The 21620-nt window shown below is 30.8% G+C and overlaps 9 protein-coding genes across 9 annotated transcripts in view; 4 read left to right on the forward strand and 5 right to left on the reverse strand.

Annotated features, from left to right (window-relative positions):
* Positions 1-1148, forward strand: part of BX663DRAFT_513480 (Sodium/hydrogen exchanger family-domain-containing protein) — a 3006-nt gene extending 1858 nt beyond the window's left edge. Inside the window, exon 6 of the mRNA XM_051528155.1 lies at positions 1-1148. This exon is cut by the window's left edge and continues 289 nt beyond it. Within this exon, the coding sequence (XP_051381614.1) occupies positions 1-1063 (1063 nt within the window). The 3' untranslated portion in view covers positions 1064-1148.
* A 6-nt stretch (positions 1149-1154) lies between these two features.
* BX663DRAFT_99571 (uncharacterized protein) lies at positions 1155-3305 on the reverse strand. Its single transcript, XM_051532375.1, has 5 exons — positions 3279-3305; positions 2796-3221; positions 2468-2721; positions 2297-2377; positions 1155-2237 (listed from the first exon to the last, which is right to left on the reverse strand). Exons 2-5 carry the CDS (start codon positions 2903-2905, stop codon positions 1216-1218), a joined length of 1467 nt encoding a protein of 488 aa, XP_051381615.1. The 5' UTR covers positions 2906-3221; positions 3279-3305; the 3' UTR covers positions 1155-1215.
* BX663DRAFT_552987 (WD40-repeat-containing domain protein) lies at positions 2947-5915 on the reverse strand (the record flags this gene model as incomplete). The annotated part of the gene is made up of 14 exons (XM_051531411.1): positions 2947-3145; positions 3260-3453; positions 3529-3637; positions 3718-3873; positions 3925-4240; positions 4309-4461; positions 4532-4634; positions 4706-4828; positions 4883-5097; positions 5156-5216; positions 5281-5352; positions 5424-5520; positions 5585-5700; positions 5763-5915. The coding sequence occupies 14 exons, from the start codon at positions 5913-5915 to the stop codon at positions 2947-2949; spliced, it is 2067 nt and encodes a 688-aa protein (XP_051381616.1).
* Positions 5916-7755: 1840 nt separating this feature from the next.
* On the forward strand, positions 7756-9645 carry BX663DRAFT_513487 (kinase-like domain-containing protein). Its single transcript, XM_051528156.1, has 6 exons — positions 7756-7877; positions 7964-8148; positions 8258-8586; positions 8660-8960; positions 9048-9231; positions 9305-9645. Exons 1-6 carry the CDS (start codon positions 7871-7873, stop codon positions 9442-9444), a joined length of 1146 nt encoding a protein of 381 aa, XP_051381617.1. The 5' UTR covers positions 7756-7870; the 3' UTR covers positions 9445-9645.
* A 630-nt stretch (positions 9646-10275) lies between these two features.
* On the forward strand, positions 10276-11112 carry BX663DRAFT_513493 (uncharacterized protein). The gene is made up of 3 exons (XM_051528157.1): positions 10276-10539; positions 10603-10752; positions 10827-11112. The coding sequence occupies exons 1-3, from the start codon at positions 10387-10389 to the stop codon at positions 11076-11078; spliced, it is 555 nt and encodes a 184-aa protein (XP_051381618.1). The 5' UTR covers positions 10276-10386; the 3' UTR covers positions 11079-11112.
* A 564-nt stretch (positions 11113-11676) lies between these two features.
* Positions 11677-12060, reverse strand: BX663DRAFT_487355 (uncharacterized protein; the record flags this gene model as incomplete). The annotated part of the gene is made up of 2 exons (XM_051524741.1): positions 11677-11931; positions 11983-12060. 2 exons carry the CDS (start codon positions 12058-12060, stop codon positions 11677-11679), a joined length of 333 nt encoding a protein of 110 aa, XP_051381619.1.
* A 2324-nt stretch (positions 12061-14384) lies between these two features.
* Positions 14385-17208, forward strand: BX663DRAFT_513503 (SH3-binding, glutamic acid-rich protein-domain-containing protein). Its single transcript, XM_051528158.1, has 6 exons — positions 14385-14945; positions 15016-15405; positions 15526-15675; positions 15740-16399; positions 16476-16658; positions 16739-17208. The coding sequence occupies exons 1-6, from the start codon at positions 14436-14438 to the stop codon at positions 17045-17047; spliced, it is 2202 nt and encodes a 733-aa protein (XP_051381620.1). The 5' UTR covers positions 14385-14435; the 3' UTR covers positions 17048-17208.
* Positions 17209-17222: 14 nt separating this feature from the next.
* BX663DRAFT_513504 (uncharacterized protein) lies at positions 17223-17538 on the reverse strand. The gene has a single exon (XM_051528159.1). The coding sequence runs from the start codon at positions 17526-17528 to the stop codon at positions 17229-17231; it is 300 nt and encodes a 99-aa protein (XP_051381621.1). The 5' UTR covers positions 17529-17538; the 3' UTR covers positions 17223-17228.
* Positions 17539-17719: 181 nt separating this feature from the next.
* Positions 17720-19427, reverse strand: BX663DRAFT_437035 (uncharacterized protein; the record flags this gene model as incomplete). Its single annotated transcript, XM_051523212.1, has 6 exons — positions 17720-18053; positions 18123-18339; positions 18452-18546; positions 18613-18843; positions 18916-18987; positions 19075-19427. The coding sequence occupies 6 exons, from the start codon at positions 19425-19427 to the stop codon at positions 17720-17722; spliced, it is 1302 nt and encodes a 433-aa protein (XP_051381622.1).
* Positions 19428-21620: the final 2193 nt, after the last annotated feature.

Here is a 21620-nt window from a genome sequence, read left to right on the forward strand (position 1 = left end):
AAAAAAATTTAGTAAAAGTAGATTAGATATACATGTCCTTCGTCTACTTGAACTCACTCAACGTGCATCTGATGTCATGAAAATTCAAGATATGCGAGAGACACAACGACAAGATCCTGTATTGAATGTGTTGAGAACATTTACAAGTTTAATTGGAATTGAATCGTTACACACTCGTCTTGACTTTAGATCATCTACTGAATTCATAAATGCTGTATCAAGATATAGTGAATCCGTTTCAGCAGACTTGATTCTTCTACCTTGGATAGGTGCAACAACAACAACAACAACAACAACAACAATGACAGATACAATCAATCCCTTTGAACAGTCTGCTTCTAGTTCCCATCATCCATTATTATTATCGGATGTTGACTTTGCTTCTAGTGCTTATTCAATTAAACACTGTACAGTAGGTCTCTTCATTGATCGTGGGTTTGGGCATATTCAAGATGGGAATCCTAAAGACCAAACAAACTTTCAAATCATAGTACCTTTTAGTCAGGGTGGTCCTGATGATCGTGCTGCCCTTCTCTTTGCTCTTCGTCTTCAACTCTATCGTCAAGCAGAGGTTTTGGTATTAAAGCCAATCAAATCCGATTCTTCAGTTTCTACTTTATATGCTACACCTGATTCCATTCATATGACCCTCGATAGTAATTCACACTATATGACAGATCAGGATCTTATCGAGACCCTCTTTGTTTCAACGTCTACTGTATCCAATGTGGTTTTGAAATCTGTTGTTGTTCTTGAAAATGAATTATCCATGATGACGATGACGACAACGACTCTTTTAGATCATCTTGAAAGATCTTTAGGAAGACACGATTTAATTGTTTTAGGAAGATCGATAACTGTTGGAGAGATACCCCTAATGACCCCTGCCACTACTATGACTACTGCTACTGCTAGAGGTAGTGGTGAGATACCACATTACAGTAGAGGGTTTAAAGCTGCTTTAGGAAATATGGCCTATCAACTATTGTCTGTTGGTACTTTGGCTAGTCTTGTTGTTATTCAAGCACCTATAGATGATTCTAACAATACTGAAACAGTATAAAAAGAAAAATCGAACTATTATTATTATTTATTTATTTATATATTTTACATTGAAAATAAACCACAATTATTGATATCAATAGGAAGATGTAGTTCATTTTAATTCCTTATTAGAATAATATATACATATTCATTCATTTATTTATTTATTTATTACACATTAAAACTCATAACTAACTGTTGAACATGCAACTTTACACATTTATGCGATGTCCATTCAAATCGAACTTCTTTAATAATTTCAGTTGGACTCAATGCATAGTCTGGCATAGCAAAAGAAAAGACTTTATAAGGCCTTTGTGATCCTGTCGTGGGTTGTTCTTGATGACGATGACCCAATAACATACCAATTAAACTTTGATTTGTATACCAAACACGTACGGTTTGGTCCATTAACGAACAAGTAGCAATTAATTTAGCATCAGGAGAGAAGGAAAGGACAGAGACGGGGCCCACATGTCCTTCTAATACAAGGGATCGAGTCGCTGTCCTAACATCATAAATCACAGCAGCTCCCTCTAATGTACCTACTGCTAGTTTTTGTGCACTACTGCTAAAGTCAACAGAGGGATATGTCTTTACGAGTTCATGTAAGACGGTTGTTGCAGCAGAGAGCATGACTTGGCGCATATGTGCCACATTAGGGTCAAGTGTTGCCAAGACGGCCTCTAAAACGTTATAGACATGAGGATATAATAAGATTGGTTCACGTCGAATAAAGATACCAATGATTTTTAAGCAACGTAAACGGTCTTCAAGCGTCTTGCCACGTATTGTATCGAATGTGAGTGTGTTGATAACGAGGGGCATATTACGTGTGGATATTTCAAATATAGCTGTCTTGGCTCCACGACTGACGAGTGCCATGAGTGGTTGTGTATCTGTAGCATATAAAAACAGGGTTCGTAATACTTCAGCTGTATTAATATAAGTTTCCCAAATTGAAAATCCCTGACTAAGTAACTCCATAGAAGATAATGTGCGTGCCATTGAGTTCGTATGACGTGCTTCATCTAATTCAGCATCTGATAAAAGGATGGTAAGACTAAGAGCAGTAGATTTGCGAACGCGAGATGAAAGCATTTGGGGTTGATCGCAGCCCATTATACCAAGTACGATAGAAGCACGTGCCATCATCTGTGCACCGCTATTCTCAGGTGAACTAGATATAGGTACTAAACAAAAGGAAATAATTATTACATTGATCCCAATATACATAATTCCATGTACTTACAAAAGGCTTCCCAATAATCAACTAGAGCTTCAATATCACTTTTAGATAAACCAGTAACTGCACTTGAAAATAAAGATCTCGCTAATAATAATAATAATAATAATAGTAATAAAAGGTATTTATTTACTTATTTATTGCCACTTTTTTTTTTTTTTTTTTTTTTAACTTTACCTGAAGGATCTTGCCAATATTTACTTAATAAAGATAATGATGGAAAACAATAGGATGATCCAATCACTAATGGCAAAGCCATCGCATAACCTGAAATTAAATCTGAACTTTGGGTTTCTTTTTCAGCGATAAAAAGAATAGCTTTTGCCAAAAGTGCAATGGACAATAATCGATTTGCCGTCATTGAAGCAGAAATTGTCCAGGCCTCTTTTTCATTTTTGAGTGGTGCAAGGATAGAGAGATTTCCATTAGCACTGTAGATAAAGAAAAAAAAAAGTTAGAATTACACATATACATATACATATAATAGTATAATTCATCTATTTACCCTTTTAGTCCAAAACTTATATTTGGATGTATAGTTTTGACTAATGATAACGTTTTTTCACAAATATCTTCTAAAGCTTCACTAATATTCCAAGAGGTCACAATGGACATAATGGCTGTTACTAATTCTATACGCTTATCTCTTATTTCTTCTATTTTTGTCGTATAGTAGAAGATGTTTGTGTAGCAGTATCAAGAGGATCATCTTTATCAGGTCTAAAAGTAAGGATATCAGGGACAACAGCATCAAACGATGAAGAAGACATGGAAGCCTTTAATACAGGATGAATATTGCTATTTTGTAGTTGCTGTTGATGCTGTTGCTGTCCTTCTTGACTCAATAAAGATGCTCTTGTATATATATCATGTACAAGTCGACGAATGTTAAAGGTAAATACTTGCGCTACGCTTTTTGTTATTTGTAATCCTATTTATACTTGTATTGTTATTATTTATTTAATGCACCTATCATAGTGAATCATACCATAATCTTTAGATAGGATAGAACGAATAGTAGCAGTTTGTTTCGTAGAAAGTTGATTACCACCTAATTTCTGAACATTTGAAGGTGTGATATAATTTATAGGCCATCGATTATCGCTTAAAATATCGGAAGCTATTTTACCATGTAATACGCGATCTAAATGAGCTGTTTGCATCTGCATAGAATTGGTAAGTTATGTAATATATATACATATATATGTATGTATGTTAGTTATTTGGTCTTATTTTACCTGCCAAACAAATGCGCTTTTATCAGCATAACCAAAAATAAGATAGTCCTCTGTTGTCCTCCATTGAATAGATGTTAAAGGATAAGGATTCCCAGGAAACATAAAAAGACTTTGATAAAAGTAAATACAAAAATGGTGTCTAACATGTACTTCTTTTTTTTTTTTTTTTTTTTTTTTTTTTTTTTTTACCAACTCATGGATTCTACTGAAATCAAAGCAATTGAATTGTCCTGAGCAATAGATACAATACATCCTCTGACGCGTGTATCCTTTTGTTCAGAAGGTTCAATAAACATTTCTACAGAAGTTGAGTGCACAGAGCAAGAGGCAACATATTTACCGTCACTAGTTATAATTAATAAATTGAATAAAATATTTTATACATATATACTATACATGAGATTCCAGATTTTGACAGAACCCTCTTTTCCTCCTGATAATAAATATTGCTGACTTGGACGCTCAGGCACAATCATACATGTTACCGAATCTGAATGAGCATTTTCAAATACGCGAACATCCTCTCGATCCGATATGCAATCAGATAGCTCAGTTAAATGAAGTAAAGCTATTGAAATAGGCACAACGCAAATTGTTCCTGAATCATAGCCTATAGCTAAATGATTTGTATTTACTGGTGCTGTAGCAGTAATATTTCCATATTTAGCATCACATTTATCTACTATGGGCCAAATATCTCTAAATGTTGTATCTATCAATACAAATAAATATATATATTAATATACATAAATAATCTATATTTATAGTAATAATATGTACTTGGGGAATAATACAAATGATCTTTTTGATTATCAAATGTTAAAGGTATAATTGAATAACTAGAAGATATGGGATGATTTAGAATAGTAATAGCTAAAAGATGGTTGGTGTCGTATAAAATAGATGTAATAGTATTCTCATTATGTAATAGATCTATAAATATGAAATGTTAGCTAAAAAAAAAAAAAAAATAAATGTATTATATAAGCTATAAAATCTATACTTGTATTTTCAAAGGAATATGATTTAATTAGATTTGCACTATAAGAAGATTTATTCGATTCGTCAGTAGATATATGTAGGCTATATTCATAGATTTGACCCTTCTAAAAATATAAGTAAAATAAAGAGATAAGTCTTGTTATATAACTTTATTTATTTATTTATTTATTTTTACCGAAGTCCATAATACAAATCGATCTTGTTCAAAAAACGATCCACCAGCCCAACTATTTCTTTTGTCTTCAATGGGTATTGAGAATTGAGGTACAAATTCATAATCTTTTATCATAGCTAATATCTACATAATATAATTTAACATTTATAAAGTCGACATTATTTTAGTATTCCTTACAGTCACAGTTTTCTTTGTTAGCAGTATACATAAGTCTGGCATGGATTTATTGGCAATTAGATCAAATACAGATTGATCCATAGTAGAAATAGTATCCGTGATTGTCTTTTGTGTAATAGATTTGTCTTTATAAATGACATGCTTTATTGAATCAAAATCCCAAATGTCTAACTTTCCATCCATTGTGACGGTTACTAATCGTGAACGCTTTATGTCTTTATTGTATGTGTATAAGTGTCTGTTTATAATTTTAAACCTAACATGATTCTATACCTGGATCGTAGAAATCTATGCATGTTAACCAGTTTGAATGACCGCCCCATACTCTAACAACCTGTATGCACCATTAAATACCATGTAATTACATGAAATTATAAAGATTTAAAGATTTAAAATACCTCTAACGTAGTTGTATGCAAAATAGTAATTTCATTTGATTGTCCACAACAAAATATGTGTTTATCCGAAAACTATGGCAAAAAATAAAGATAAATGAGAGAGTTATTTTTTTTTTGTTAAGCATATATATATAGCTTATTACCTGAGTGAATACTTTTAATAAGCGTGGAATGCCATAAAAACCATTTGGATTGACAGCTTGACAACGTCCATCAGAAGCATTCCAACGTGCAATTTCACTTATATGTATACAGTATAAACAAAAGTTAATATATTTGATAAATATATACTTTTAGACTTTACCCATCTTCGGATGCACTAATCAAAATATCTTCTGATTTTAAAGAATTCTCTGATTCTGACTTTATTACACATAATGCAACTATAGCTGATTTATGACCTACTAATAAAAGCTTATGCTATTGAATAAATTAGTTATGATGATGCAATGTGAAAAATAATAATAATAATAACACATTACTTGAAGTAAATTATCTTGAGATAAAGTATAAACCCAAATATGGCCATCTTTTTGGCCAGCATAAATATGAGGAAAACTAGTTGTGATGCATGTTACATTTGGATTAGAAAAGTTATGCCAGAAAACAAGTGGTAAAGATATAGAAGAAGCCATAACAAGAAAAGAAAAAAAAAAAAAAGAAAAAAGAAAAAATAAAATAAAATAAAATAAAATAAAGATGGAGTGTTCCTTTTTTTTTTTCTTTTTTTAGATGTCATAGAAACACTCTGGGATTGTTCTTTAGACGTTTCTGCATCTCTTATTGGACAAATATGACTAGTGTCCAAATTATCTTGGTTTTACAGACGAGCCAAATCTTTTACCTGTAAATAATACCTAAGATAATATACGAAAAAACTGGTTGAATTAAAAAATGCTTTAAGAGTTGGTCTTTGCTTTCTTCAGAAAAAAATGACATGCCATCTTGATTTTTATGTTAATATGGCAATGCCTATATATCACATTTTTTTAGCAACGTTAATGTCTTGCTGCAAAAGTTAGCATATGCTCTCAAACATGTGTCTCTAAATCTTTAGGTTCTACAATGAAAGGTCTGCACCCTTTCGTTTCAATGATTATCAAGGCAGACAAAGGTCGAAAAAAGAGATGATCAACATCTTACTTGATGGAGGAAAAAAGTACAATAAATCCAAGAGAATGAATATAAGAAAGAATAGAAAGTAAAGAAAAGAAAAGAAAGATATAGATAAGAAGAAACAAGAGGACAAAAGGAATCCACAAATTATATACGATAATAAATGTAAAACTACACCAGCAAAATGTAGAAAAAACCAAATTCAGACCTTCTCTCTATGTACTTCTCGTTGCGTTTGGTAATGGGATGAAGGATTCGGATACGGTTAGAATAAAAAACCAGATGTCAAGTGCCACAGCAATACTTGAGAGAGAAACCAAGCTTAGATCAAGAGATACATTTCGATAGATCTGCTGTCTTTCAGAGAGAAATCACCGTAGAGGAAACGGTTTTGCTAGTAATAGTGATTTAGATGTCTACAAATAATTTGTCTACATTGTCATACGCACTTGACCAAAAACTAACAGTAGTTCATCTCATTTTTTCTTTTGTTCCTTCTCGAATTGAATTCTTATTCGTTTCCCAATTTCAAGTTAAATTACTATATCATGACATAATTCTCATAGTTTTTGATAAAATTTTTTGATCTACCGTTATTATGCATTTTTTTTTTAAAAATAACAGTAGTAATGATGATGCCTTCAATCAATAAATAACGGGGGAGAAAAAAAAAAGGTTAATTCTATTTATTTAAATAATAAATAAGACCTATAAAAATCTAAATCCAAATAAAAAAGAGAAACTCGTGTTCTATAGGATGATAATAATTTTTTTATTTTTATTTTAGTAAGTCAAACATTTTTTTTTTTTTTTTGATAAAGTAGCTTCGGCTGTAAATTGAAGTAATACTTTGTCAAAAAGGTTGGTATACGTTTATATTACATGCTATAGCAGCGTTGTAATAGCCCATTTGAACTGAGATTGGCTACGTTCAGTACGGTAAAATCATTCCTCTTGTCCCACCCGTACATACACACCTAAACCACCAGGGCCTTTAATAAACTGATTACTTTTTCTTTTTACCGTTGTCATATAAAATGGGTTTATTTCATTTTTTTTTCTCCTCGCCAAAGTATATACTCAAATCAATTGAGCCTGAACGTGGTAACCGCCTCATACACGCACAGGAACTAGTAAAAGAAAATGATAATAATTAATATGCATTTCACAGTGCTAAAAGATTTAAAATAGGTTTCTTGTTTCGTAAAAAAAAAAAAAAATGAAAATAAAAAAAGATAAACACAACATCTGGATTTCAATTTTTGGTTTGTCCCAAAAAGAACTTTCAATATTATCTTATTTCAAAGTGACAAAAAATACAGTATTATTATTATTATTATTATTATTTTCCCAGTTCAACCAACCTTTTTTTATTTTATTTTATTTAGTTTTATTTAACTTCTCTCTCTCTTTTTTTTTTCTTTATTTTTTACTTACTATTATTATTACTCCATAATATAGTCAATCTCGACCAATGACAGGTAATTGTATAAACAAGGTTAATTTGATTATGTAAAAGAAAAGTAGTTTACAAGTTAATTTTGTTTACATGTAATGTCAAATATAGCTCATCATGAGAAAACGATCAAAGTAATTGCCAAAGATGCAAAGACTGGTAAACAAATTAAACTTGCCTATGTTAATAAAAAGATTACTGGCAATGGTTCTTTTGGTGTTGTATATCAAACGCGACTTGTGGAAACCAATGAAGATGCTGCCATTAAAAAAGTATTACAGGACCGAAGGTTTAAGGTATACACATATACATGTTCATATAAATAAATATGTATATAAAATAAGACAGCTATTCTTTATATATATATATATATATACTCATGTTATATTATATGTACATGTATAGAATCGTGAACTACAAATTATGCGTCTAGTTCATCATCCTAATGTTTGTCAACTCAAGTCTTATTTTTATAATCAAGTTGAAAATAAAGAAGATGAAGTCTATTTAAATTTGGTTATGGAATATGTGCCAGATACATTATATAGAGCTACAAGACATTATGCTAAAGCAAAACAACATATGCCTATGATACTTGTTCAATTATATATGTATCAAGTGATTCGGTCTTTAGCTTATATTCATTCACTTGGTATTTGTCATCGTGATATTAAACCTCAAAATGTATTACTTGATCCAGCCACTGGTATATGCAAAATGTGTGATTTTGGCAGGTAAAGTCTTTTTATATATATGGTATATAAATAGAGTCAATGTGAATAATGTATATCTCTATTTATTGAATAGTGCAAAAATCCTTGTTCCTGGCGAACCCAATGTATCTTATATTTGTTCTCGTTATTATCGTGCACCTGAATTAATTTTTGGAGCTACAAACTATACTCTCAGTATTGATGTTTGGTCAACAGGTTGTGTAATGGCTGAGTTGATCTTGGGACAACCCTTCTTTCCTGGTGAGAGTGGTATAGATCAATTAGTAGAAATCATCAAGATTCTGGGCACACCTTCAAAAGAACAAATTGCTGCAATGAATGCAAGTTATGTTGAACATAGATTTCCTTTAATTAAGCCACACCCATTATCCAACGTAAAGAAGAGGAGAAAAGGGGGAGGGGAAAAGAAAAAGAAAAAAAAAAGAAAGAGAAATTAATTTATATTCATTATTATTACTTAGATCTTTACGAATGCTACTGTGGAAGCAATTGATTTATTATCACGTATGTTACAATATCATCCTCAACAAAGAATTACTGCTATTGAAGCATTATCTCATCCATTCTTTGATCCTATCCGTGATCCAAACACAAGATTACCTGATGGTCAACCTTTACCACCTGTATTAAATTTCACGAAAGAAGGTGTGTGTGTGTGTGTGTGTGTGTATATTAGGGAAGATCATTTTTTATTTATTTAATTTATCTATTATTATAGAATTATCTATTCGTCCTGATTTAATTAGAAGATTAGTTCCTTCACATTGTGAACAAGAACTTCTTTCTAGAGGTATTGATATTCATCATTTTGAACCTATTCCTGTTGAACAAATGAAGATATCTCCAACAGCCATTTAGATTCGTTCTATTATACAATACATACATATATACATTTTGCTCTTATATGTATATATACATGTGTAATATGTATATACATGTGTGTGTATGTATATGTATATAAATCTATATATACATGTGTGTATATGTATATAAATCCATATATATACATTTATAAATATATATTAATTTATTATTAAAAAATGTCAAATTGAATCATCTTACTCTACCCCCCTGTCAAATAATAATACAAAAAAGAAAAAGGGCCACACTTATATTTTCATGTGATAATGTACAATTACGTAATATATTAGAAATAATATTGTATTATATCTATATACACATATATGTATTGCATATGTATATTTATTTGTTTATATACTACATCTTGTCTCTTTTATACTTGTCTTATTTTTTTCATTGAAGTGTGAATGAATAATAAATAGGTACAAGGGTGAGTGTATATATGGGTGTATATATGGGTATATATAAATATAGAGAGAGAAAATAAGGAAAGTTAAAGTGGAGTTAAATTGATTGGTTCTCAATGCTAACATTTAAGATTACACACGTACAAAAATGAATTCTTTTTTCCTTATATTTATAATATTTTATGACAAGAAATATTTATTCTGCACTTATTCTTAATATCCTTTTCTTAGTTTTATTTTAGTTTTCATTCAAAAGAGTCACTTCTCACTAAATATTTCCAAATAAAGAAATTTATGAAACGTGCCATATAAGAATATTTTCTGGGTTTTAAAAATCAATCAATCAAAAAAATCATGCTTGTATATAAAACACAATGAATCAGAAAGAACACGTCGTTGTTGTTGTTGTCGTCGTCGTTGTTGTCGTTGTTCATCCTCCGTCACTTGTTTTAGTTGATATAAATCTATCGCCATCATTATTTTATTTCTTTATTTCTTTATTTCTTTCTTTCCCACTCCTACTTTTGTTAATATGCCAAACTCACATATTGTTGATGAAGCAGTTCATCCTGACACTTATCATCGAGATTTGAAACGTGTCATTGCTATTAGTATTGATGAAGGGTCAGCTGATTATGTTTATCATTGGGCTGTTAATAACGTTATTAATCCTGCTACTGATCTAGTAAGTCATATCAACTAAACTCAAGTCAAAAATCAAATCAAAATTAAACAAAAAAAAAAAAAGGTTGTGTTTTTGAATTGTAGACAAGCAGACTCTTTTAGTGATGCGCCTATTATTAATCCTGTTGGATTTATTGAAGAACTAGATAGTACAAGAAAGATTAAAAGTCATCAATTACTTAAATCATATGCTGATAGATTAAAAGATTCCAACGTAAATAATAGATAAGAAGAGAGAGAGAGAGAGGGTATCATTGCTTACTTATAAATAAATATATAAATATATAGATTGCTGTAAGGGCTATTGCACTTCTTGGTGAACCTAAAGTGGAAATTGTACGTAAAGTAAAGGAACTCAAGGCTGATATACTTATTATGGGTTCACGACGTTTGGGTACAGTCAAGCGGGCTCTTTTAGGTAGCGTAAGTGATTATTGTAGTCACCATTGTTCCTGTTCAGTCATTATTGTGAAAGCACATCCTGATCATCCAGAGGGGAAACATGAAATGAAAAATTTATTTCAAAGAAAATCTCAATAATTGAAAACATTTTATTTAATCTTTACAAGTTACACATTCACTTTTATCATTTGATTTTAACCTATTAGAAATTAAAAAAGTATTTGCATAAATTCAATATCTTTTTTTTTTCTTTTTTTATTCATTTCCATGTATACTTTTTTTCTCGACATGCTTGTTGAAATTCTTGCCATTCTTTTAAACATTTAGATCTATCATTGTTATTCTTTTCAAGACATTCTTTTAAAGGCTTATAATCACACGATTCAACTGTTACGGATTTACTAGAATTGTTCATGTTGAAGAAGATTATAAATAATTAAACAAAAATACCCTTCACAATGTCGTTTTTGTATGCCCTTGCTTTTTTGAATTATTGTTATATTAACTGAGTTTTTATTTTATTTTATTTACATACAGTATCTCTACTTCAAACTCAGACAATGTTCGTATTTTTTTTTTGGACGAATTAAAATTAATTTTCATATAGTTTGTTTACCTTTTTTGGATGAATGAAAAAAGGAAATTCAGATACAGATGCAAACATGGGACAAAGGAGAAATTAAATGGAGACAGAACGTTAGATGAGCTTCGTAAAGACTTCTTACCTGTAAAATCTTTAAGCCAGCACCTCACCGGAGTTAGATGTGGCAATTACATTGGAGGTGGCGCTTTGTCGTGTGAAGACAGTAGGGCGATCGTTCCCATTCCAAATTGAAGAAGCAATCAGAAACATATTCTTGGATGCCATCACATCACGATTCCAAAAAATATTGCGTGTGTTGCACTTCAATGCTTGATGCATTCGTTTGACATCGTCATCTTCCCCACATTTCAGATTCTTGAGGTCTCGATTCAAGCAAGAGTTACAGATCTATAAGGATGCTGTTTAGAACATGTGATATATGGACATCGTTGTACTAACCTTGGAGGTTTTATACTCATTAATATCTAAAAGTAACAACTCTCCAAATCTCTTTCTATGCTTTAATTGACTATACATCTTGCTTGAAATGCCGCGTCAAAGACCTTTGAATTTGATGTGATCCTTGTTTTGAAGGCCATCACCAAAGATTACAAGAGACATTTTCTTGCGATCGCCTTCTTCGAAACAGCTCTTGTTCTTCCTACACCTTTTCAATTGTGAATTGGCAGCTGCTCGTTCCTCTTGATTGTCTTCAACCCTTCTGGCTTTTCTTCTTCTTCTGTTTCTCTTCGTATTCTTTCGTTTATTCTTGTTGTACTTATTACCTCTATTTAACAAAATATGGACGCTTGATTCTATAGCGATTTGAGAGCCAACATAGTTTTTTTTTCCATCGATATCTTGCAGTGTTAAAACCCATAAAATTCAAATAAGTGGCTCATATGCTCCATCATGTATAACACATGTTGAAGGTGATCTTCTGATGATGCTGTTTTTAGTGTTGGGATATCAGTTTCAATTTTAGTTAAACTTAATTCTTGCTTTCTTTTGTGTTCTTTTTTTGAGTCTATTCATATTTCCCATCCTATTGTAATACTATGCACTAGAAAGACTTTGAATATCATTGTTTCCATGATAAGATACACATACATTCTTTACGGCCGGGGTCTACGGTGCACGGTCTGAAATATTTATTAATCTCTTCTTGATTGAAATTATCTAACTGAAGAGAAGCACTTTCAGAAGGTTCACTTGTCTTTCGACAAAATGAGACTCTGCAAGTGTATTCATCTGTGTATACAGAGTTCAGAAATAGCCTGTTCTTTTGCGGTAAATTTTCCAAAGCTTCGAAATGTTTTCTAGTTTTGCCAGCTTTTTTTTTGCTGCAATGAGTGTTTCGGCTTCAGGATATATGGGTGTACGTGCCATTAATAAAAGAAAGATAAAAAAAATAAAAGACAAACAGCAAAAGAGAGAGGAAGAAATAGTATAGCAAAAATGCAGTACATAATTATCGATCTGGGATCCAATACAATAGGATTAAGATATGATGTATTGAAAATCACATCACAAGATTATCACTAAAGACGTCTTGCTTATTAGTTATATAGTCCAAGCGCAGACTATCTACTTATTTGTGTGTTTCTTAGACTGGCTGAATACAGATATGAACTTGTCAGTTTAAAGAGACAAAGAGATCTCGGATCTTTTTTTTTTTGGCTCCCAAGGTTTGATGTAGGTTATGAATAAAAAACGAGTTTTGAGCCCCACTCTTACATCGTGTAGTGCTATAATGGTACGAATGCTTGAGAAGCTGACTGTTTTTAAGAATCCACCCCTAAATCGAAGAAAAAAAATCCTTAAATTTGTTCAGCGCAGTCGTAGATTGGTTTCCCATTGTACAATTAAATCAATACCAAAAGATGGATCTTTTTTATTAATAATACGCTAGTTAAAGCTTCTTAAGGTTGTTCTCAAGTAGCATCCATGTATGCAGGAGGTAAAAATAAAATAAGTGACCTGTTAGCCTACAGTTGCATTTTAGTTCGTCTAACACTTTGTCTCAATTTAATTTCTCGAGTTCCTTTGTTTGATTTCCATTTTCGCTTCTTCCAAAAAAGGTAAGCTAAGTATCTGTAAATAAATTATGATTCGTCTAAAAAAAAAAATACTGACATCGTCTGAATTTGAAGTAGAAATACTATATAGTACAATCCAGTCCTTACAAAGTAAAATAAAATGCTTGGTAATAAGTTAAAAGGACACTATATTTCCTATTAAACAACCTCATAATAGCCCAATCATCTTTATTATTCCATCGGCCCTTTTAAGGATTTGCGTAGATAGTAGTTTCTTCATTGGACATTTTTCGTTATAATACAAGTAAAAGGCTCTTTATTGTTGACTCATATACAGCTCTTTTTAATTAATGGAATAATCCCAATCCATAGTTTTACTTACTATATCCCTTTTTTTTTTTTTGTTTAAGTTTCATATTTTTATTCTTTTTTTATGGAGAGCTTTTTTTTATTTTTTTTTAGTCAAAATATCGATTCAAGTCAAAAAAAAAGAAAAAAAAAAGGAGGGAGAAAGTTGTATGCTCATTCATATTTAAAGAAGATTTTAAACATCTCTTGTCGAGCGTTACTGTATATCCTTGCATATCTTTATATATAAAAATGTATATGGTGAAACTAGGTATATATAAATGCATATAGTGAAACTAGATATATAAAATGTATATATAAAGAAAGTCTTAATATGCAATAAAGAATTGTTGTATTAAATTCGGTAAAAACAAGGCCACAGTTTGAATTAAAAAAAAAAAAAATGGCATTTTAGATAATATTTATTTTGATTTGCCTTTTTTTTTTTTTTTTTGTTCTTGCTCTTTTTTTTTTTTTTTTTTTAAAAAAAAAAGAAAAAATACATATATCTTTTTTATTCTAAATATGGTCTGTTTAGGACCAAGAAAAAAAGAAAAAAAGAACTCGGATGAAGTGAGTAGTAATAGTTTATCACCGAGAAGTATGAACAATAAAAAGGCAGCCAATTCGAAATTAAAACCAAATAATGGTAGCCATAATCTGTTGGCACCACCACCGCCTTCTTCCATGAATGGAAAGAAATCACCTCGTTCATCTTTTGATTCCACAAAGAAATCGACATTACATAGACCTTCCTCTCGTAATGCACTCCTACCCACTGGTCAGACTCCTACTTCAGTTCGTCCTCAAACCACCCCTCAAAAGTCTCCTGTTACAAACTCAAGACCTAATAGTGCAATGTCGGTTAAGAGCCATCATTCAGTGGCTTCCTCAACAAGACCTAATAGTGCAATGTCAGTCAAGAGTAATCATTCAATGGCTTCCTCAACAAGACCTTCCTCTTCAAGATTTCCTAATACTAGACGATCTCCTATTACAGAAATGAAAGAAGAAGTGAAAGATTTAAAAGCCAAGGTAAACAATTTTTTTTTAGCTCTTCAAGTGGTTCGTTATTATGTTATATATTCATGTTTTTTTTTCCCAGAATGAAGAAAACTTAAAATTGATTGCAGACCAAAAAGCGGAGCTTGAACGCTTGAAACAGCAATTAAGCAATCAAGCATCCCAAGCCCAAACACCTAGTGAAGAAGAAGAAGAAGAAAACAGGTTGTTAAAGACAAAGGAGGAACTTTTAGCTCAACGAGAAAAGGAAATAGAAGAACTTCGAGTTAAATTAGAAGAACAAGAAAAGTGTCGTCTTGCTACTGCTTCTCCTAGCATCATGATCCAGTCTGATGAAGAAAGCCTATTAGCAGAAAAAGAAAAGGAATTGAAGGAAAGGGAAGCAGCATTGGAAGAACAAAAAAGGCGGTTAGAGTCTGAAGCACCGCAAATTGATGAAGTAGCTACACAATTAGAGGTGTTAAAATTACAGGTTAGACGAATTATATAAAAAGGAGAGTGAGGGGGGGGAAAGGCATGAGATGTAATTTATTAATAAAAATAATATACATGAATATTTATTTATTTATTTATTTATTTTTTTTTTTTTTAGAATCTGGAAGCTGTCAATCAACTTGCATTAAAAGAAAAAGAACTTGAAGAATTACGTTCATCTATTTTTAATAATTCTGCTAAAGAACAAAAAGAGGAAGATAAAAAAGAAGCTCTAGAAAAGATTGAAGAATTAAATAGACAACTTGAGGTAATAAGAGAGAAAGAGAAAGAGAAAGTAATCAAATGTAATGACTCTACTATTTATTTCATAGGCACAAAAAATAGCACATGAACAAAGCCTTCGTCTTCATGAAGAAGCATTAGCAGAAAAAGATGGTTTATTAAAGGAACAAAAGGAAGCCTTAGAAGCACTTCAAAACGATCATGAAGAAGAACTTCGTAAATTAAAGACAGCACAATCACAAAGTGTCATTGCTCTCAAAAAAAAGCATAAACAAGATCGACTTGAAATAGAAAAACAATTAGAGACAGCCAAAAAGGAAGCTGAATCTAATCCAAATACATCTGTCAATCTTGATGAACACCTTGAACGTCTTCTGCAAGAAGTTGAGCAGGCTGAACATACATATACTGTTCAAATTCAAGACCTAGAGCAATCCCATCAATCTGAATTGGACAGTTTACAAAATGATCAAAAAGCTGAATTGAACAAGTTAAAACGTACTCAGGATTTGACTCGAGATAAATGGTCATCACGCTATATACCTACTGAGGCAGTCTCTTGGCCATTACCCAAAAGTGAGAATCTAAACAAGTTACGTTCAACGCCATCACTTGTTGAAAGTAAAAGTAAAACACTTTTAAGAGTTTTAGGAAGTATGCCTGCGAATCAAAAACCCGAGCCCGTCTTGACACCGCTCAATCCTAAAAAAGTACAAGTGTACTACTCCTCTGTTAGTGGAAACCCAGTGGTAAAAAAAAAAAATACATGCATGCATTTAATAATAAGACAGATAATTTATCTTTTTTATATATATACATGTATAGATTAAAAGGAATCAAGAGCATATACAACAATTGCTTACTTCAAATAATATTAAATTTCATTTAGTAGATGTTGCAGCAAGTGAAGCAGCTAGACAGTATGCAAAGAAATGCAATAATAATGGTAAATCTGAAGGCAGAATTAAAGAATTTCCTCAACTTTATGTGGGTGGTGAATACAGAGGTGTAAGTGTTTGAAATATATACATATATAATGTATGTATGTATGTATATAATGGATTACTAAAAAAAAAAAAAAAATACAGCAATATGAAGATGTAGTTTATGCTATTGATAATAATCAACTTGAAGAGTTATTGCGTGCAGCAGCTGAACGAAACTTTACTCCTGAAGAAAGAGCAGCAATTCAAAAAGCTGAAATAAATGAAGAAATGGCAGCTGCTGTACCCACCATGCCAAGCTTACCACCTATAGAAAATGGACCTAAATTAAGATCTACTCGATCTGTAGCCAAACCAATTAAGATAATAAAGGATTATGATGAAGATGAAGAACTTTTCAAGGAGCTTGAAAAAGAATTGAAAGAAGGAAAGATAAATCTTGATGATTTATAATACGACTACTCTTTCTCAACTTATATACACTACACTATGATGCCCCCTCCCCTCCCTCCACATTATGTACTTTAAAATAAATATGAAATAACACGGATTTTTTCTTTTTCATATTTTATTTTATTTTAATAACATATTAAATGATTATTACAAAGTGTAAATATATAAATATTTTCGTATATCAAGATTGGGGTGTATGATAATTTCTAAAATCCCTAATGATGAGATCTGCCTCAGAACGATCACCAGGATCTACTCTGATATGATCTAATTCAACCAATTTTAGGCATTTCTGAATTAATAAGGCACGATAGACTCGTCTTCTTTCTTTCCAATGATCAGATAAAGTAAGCAAAAATTCATTGTCTTGTATCTCCCAACTATTGTCTAAAGTTGCTAGAACATAAGAGGATACCCTTTCTGGATCATTTATATCTTGTACTAAAGATAAATCAATAGGAGGGTAGATATTGATACACATTGGATTCTGCCTATTGAAGTCTATATTAACTTTACTATTCTTTTCTTTCTCTCTCTTACTTTCTCTCTCTCTCTCTCTTTTTTTTTTTTTTTTTCTCTCTCTTTATTCTCCTTTCCTTCTCCTACTATTTTTTCTTTCCTTTACCTAACCTATTATATATATACATATATTCGTATATATATATATATATATTACCTTAAATCTAAATAATGCAATTGCTTTAAATGATGAACAACTTGAATGACTTCATTGATACTTGTTAAACAATTTTCAATTAATACAAGTCGTCTAAGATATTTTAATTTCCTTAAAGGTCTAATATCTTTGAGTCGATTTGCACTAAGATATAAAGTAGAAAGATTAGGCATGAATTTACTAAAGTCGGATGGTAATTCTTCAATGTTAGCAGCACATATTTCGAGATATTCTAAAGAGTAAAAGTCATACATTTGGCATAGTCTTTCAAATGGGCTTCCTGATAAATATAATTTTCTTGCTCCACGTAAATATTGTATATTAAATTCACTAAAAGAGAGAGAGAGAGAGTATGAATGCGATAATATAATAATAAAAAGAAAGGGATAAGGGACTTACACTTTTTGTCGACCTTGATCTCTTAGTGAAAATGAATCTAGACGAGAGATAAAAGTAGCACCAATAATACGTTCAATTTGATTATCATCAAGATAAAGAATACGAATATCAGGGAATGGTGACATGTCAAATGATTTTAGACGATTAAAACTTAACCTTAACTTGCATAATCTTTCCAAAGGTTGATTCAAGTGAACATACTTTATATCATTATGGTCTAATTGTATACAAATAGGATTACTAACTCATCTTTCTCTTTCTCTCCTATTATTTTATTTATTTATTTTCTTTTTTTTTTTCCTTGGGGAGGGGGACTGAATAAAGTATACCTGCATTTAATTCTCGAAGATTTGTTAAATTTTCAATTGAACTAAGGATATCAATTCGATTAAATGACACATCTAAGCTTTCAAGTTGACTATCTCTATTGAAAAAAATAAATAAATAAATAAATAAATAGATACATACAATTATATAAATATTTATTTACTTTGATACTTCTTCAAAATGAGTCAAACGTCGAAGACAGTTAGCTTTTAAAGACAATGATATTAACTGAGGTAGTTTTTGAAATGCTTTACAAGAGGTAATCATATTATGACTTGCATCCAATATTCGTAAAGATTTAAGCTGTGACATATCTTGAAATGCGTTTATATGATTATGTGATATATCTAAATGTTGTAATTTATCCAAATGATACATTTCTATATCATTTAATCTAGAAGAAAAGAAGAAGAGTGAATAAACGAATGTAAAAAAATAAAAGAAGTAATGAATTCATTCTATTTACTTATTATCATAGGCATAAAGATGAATAAGTGATTTTGGAAGACCAGATATTGACTTTAATTCATTATGAGATCTATATAGACAAAACATAAATCAAATGCATTCTATATATATATATACATATGTGTGTGTGTGTGTATATATACTTGTTTATATTTACACATTAAGCTCTTCTAGTATCGGAAAACAATGATCTAATTTTTGTATACTGGTCAAGTTTTGTCTACTTAAATCCAACTTCTTTAATTGATGCCATTCTGTAATTGAACCATGTTGTTCCAACTCATAAATAACACTTGCAAAATAATGCGGATCCTCTGATAAAGTAGTCTGTTTAAAAGTCAAGGAATCAAACAAATTCCTTTGAATGATATTTGGGTCATGAACGTGTACTTTTGGATCTTCATGAGTAGGCGGAATATCTGCAATAATTTTAGTTTCTGTTACCAACGTTTGTTGCTTTGGTAAGATATCATAAGAGGCTAGTTCACAAATTGATAATTGAGGCTTCATCTTTCTCGGTTGTTTAATAGGTCTTGATGATTTAGTCTCATTTTCTCCTCCTCCTCCTTCCTCTTCTTCCAAGTTTATTTGCAAGTTCTTTAAATTCTTGGTTAACGTTTGATGATGAAAAGTAAATTGGGGCGGTCGAAATAAGATGGAATTATTTTCTAATAATAAAGGAATCCCAAATCAGTATATGAACGCAGGCAGAGATGGATAATAAAATAAATAAGTAGTTACCATTTTTATTATTAGATGGTGAGTCTGAAGGCGGTAATAAAGTCGATGACATGAACGTACTTTTCTGATCTGCTTTTGTTTCTTTTAAATAGAATCTATCCTCCCTTGATGGCTTATGATTGTTCACAATAAGAGAAAGAAAAGATTGATTATTTTTTGAATATTGATTAATTGAATCCGATACTGGTTCTTTATTTATGATATCCATCGTCTCATTGTTATTCATCCTTTGATGTGAATCGTCGTGACTGTTCTTTTTTGCTACTATTTCATTATTATCCTTTATTTCATTATGTTCTGTAGTAGTTGAAAATAAAAGGGAAGAGGATGATGCATGATGACTTTGTTGTTCCTCTATAGGTGATACCTTATCTACATCCAGTTCAGGCACAAAATTGAATTGATTGAAATCTAACGAAAGATGAGAGGATTTTTGTTGTTGCGAGGCATTCCAGCTTTTCTCCATTGTTTTTTCCTTTTTTTAAAAAAAAAAAAGGTTTATAACAACAACAATGAAAAAAGAACTTATAATAGTTATAACAAATAGAATATGAATTGAAAAGATGAGTAAGAATAAAAGAAAGAAGGATAGTATTAAATGAAAGATGATCATAACAGGAACATGACTTTATTGGGAGTAAAATTGTGACTTTGTCTTTTTGCTGCATGACAATTTCTTCCAAATGTGGTAAATTACAGTGTTGGAAGATGCATGTTGAATAGGTTCATTCTATAACATGCCAAATTGAAAGTGCTGGAGACACAAAATACTTTAAAGAACCCACTGGTGCTTGCCTTACTGATAATATGAAGTTGAATATTTACAAATTGTAAGCAAGCATTATGGTTAATATGAGCTTTCCATTCATGTTTATATGTATATATCTGTACTCTAAAGATAATATATTTATGTATTTTGTACCCTAAACCTTTATATTTGACACCCATAATAAAAAGAGTCACATTTAGTTCCTGAGACTATTTGATCTCTTTATTACACCTTTTTTTTTTTTTGTTGTCTGAAGAATCAATTTATTGTATGTTATCGTAGTGATCTGTGTTATAAAATACTACGACCATCCTACTTTCACTAGTAACTTTTTTTTTTCTTAAGATTCAAATTATGACATCATTTATTTATTTTATTTTATTTTATTTTATTTATCCAAGAGATCTTCTAGTAGATCATAAAAACATGCAAAATGCTATGCTCTTTTTAAATAGTGGGTGGGGGTTAAATTATTTAATTTTGACGTCTGTTATATATATAAAAAAAAATGGAACCAATAGAAGGAAGTTTAAGCTAGTCTTACGTAATATAGAACTATTTAATGCTGTAGGTTGTAAAAAGAAAATCTAACAAATTCACTATTAACTATTTAACTTGTGAAAGAGATGAGGATAATAGCAGAGAAAATTGAAAGTATTTTTTACTCCCCTTTGTACAAATTGAAAAGAAAATAGAGAAATAAAGAATGATTTTTGTCGTTATTATTGTGTATCAACAGCAAATTTCCCCACATTTTTTTTTGTGATGAGGCTATTAAACGGAATCATCCGGATATAAATATAAAATTAAAAAAAAAAAGGAAATTCCGCTCTATGCAGTAAAGAATTCAACAAGGGTCCCGTTTATACCTTCTTTTTATTCTAGTTAAATTAGGTGTCCTTGTAAGAATTGATCAACTTGAAGAAGAAAAAGCTACAAGTTTTTTTTTATTTTTTTTATTTTTTTTTTAATATATTTCCAAAATTATTCTAAAAAAGGAGGGAAAGAATAAATTGACATCACCTACTAATATAATGAAGGAAGAGAGAACGAGGGAGGGGGGGGCGTTGAGCGCGTTAAAATAATATCCCGAAAATTTTAGGATTTTGGGTTTCCGCTATTTTCTAACCCGGCATTGGCCCTCCAAATAAACAGTTTTCATTATTTATTTATTTATTTTTTTCCCCCTCTCT

The sequence above is a fragment of the Cokeromyces recurvatus genome, assembly GCF_025118155.1.
Source record: "Cokeromyces recurvatus strain NRRL 2243 chromosome Unknown BX663scaffold_17, whole genome shotgun sequence".
Classification (NCBI taxonomy): domain Eukaryota; kingdom Fungi; phylum Mucoromycota; class Mucoromycetes; order Mucorales; family Mucoraceae; genus Cokeromyces; species Cokeromyces recurvatus.

Coding starts and splice junctions, on each gene's coding strand:
- BX663DRAFT_513504 (XM_051528159.1), bottom strand. CDS start 17,528: ATGTGTATCAATATCTACCCTCCTATTGATTTATCTTTAGTACAAGAT.
- BX663DRAFT_513487 (XM_051528156.1), top strand. Junction 8,961..9,047: donor AGCCACACCCATTATCCAAC/GTAAAGAAGAGG, acceptor ATTATTACTTAG/ATCTTTACGAATGCTACTGT. Junction 9,232..9,304: donor ATTAAATTTCACGAAAGAAG/GTGTGTGTGTGT, acceptor CTATTATTATAG/AATTATCTATTCGTCCTGAT.
- BX663DRAFT_513493 (XM_051528157.1), top strand. CDS start 10,387: ATGCCAAACTCACATATTGTTGATGAAGCAGTTCATCCTGACACTTAT. Junction 10,540..10,602: donor TTAATCCTGCTACTGATCTA/GTAAGTCATATC, acceptor AAAAAAAAAAAG/GTTGTGTTTTTGAATTGTAG. Junction 10,753..10,826: donor ATAGATTAAAAGATTCCAAC/GTAAATAATAGA, acceptor ATAAATATATAG/ATTGCTGTAAGGGCTATTGC.
- BX663DRAFT_513503 (XM_051528158.1), top strand. CDS start 14,436: ATGGTCTGTTTAGGACCAAGAAAAAAAGAAAAAAAGAACTCGGATGAA. Junction 14,946..15,015: donor TGAAAGATTTAAAAGCCAAG/GTAAACAATTTT, acceptor TTTTTTTCCCAG/AATGAAGAAAACTTAAAATT. Junction 15,406..15,525: donor TAGAGGTGTTAAAATTACAG/GTTAGACGAATT, acceptor TTTTTTTTTTAG/AATCTGGAAGCTGTCAATCA.
- BX663DRAFT_99571 (XM_051532375.1), bottom strand. CDS start 2,905: ATGTCCATTGTGACCTCTTGGAATATTAGTGAAGCTTTAGAAGATATT. Junction 2,722..2,795: donor ATAAGTTTTGGACTAAAAGG/GTAAATAGATGA, acceptor CTTTATCTACAG/TGCTAATGGAAATCTCTCTA. Junction 2,238..2,296: donor TGATTATTGGGAAGCCTTTT/GTAAGTACATGG, acceptor CCTTTTGTTTAG/TACCTATATCTAGTTCACCT.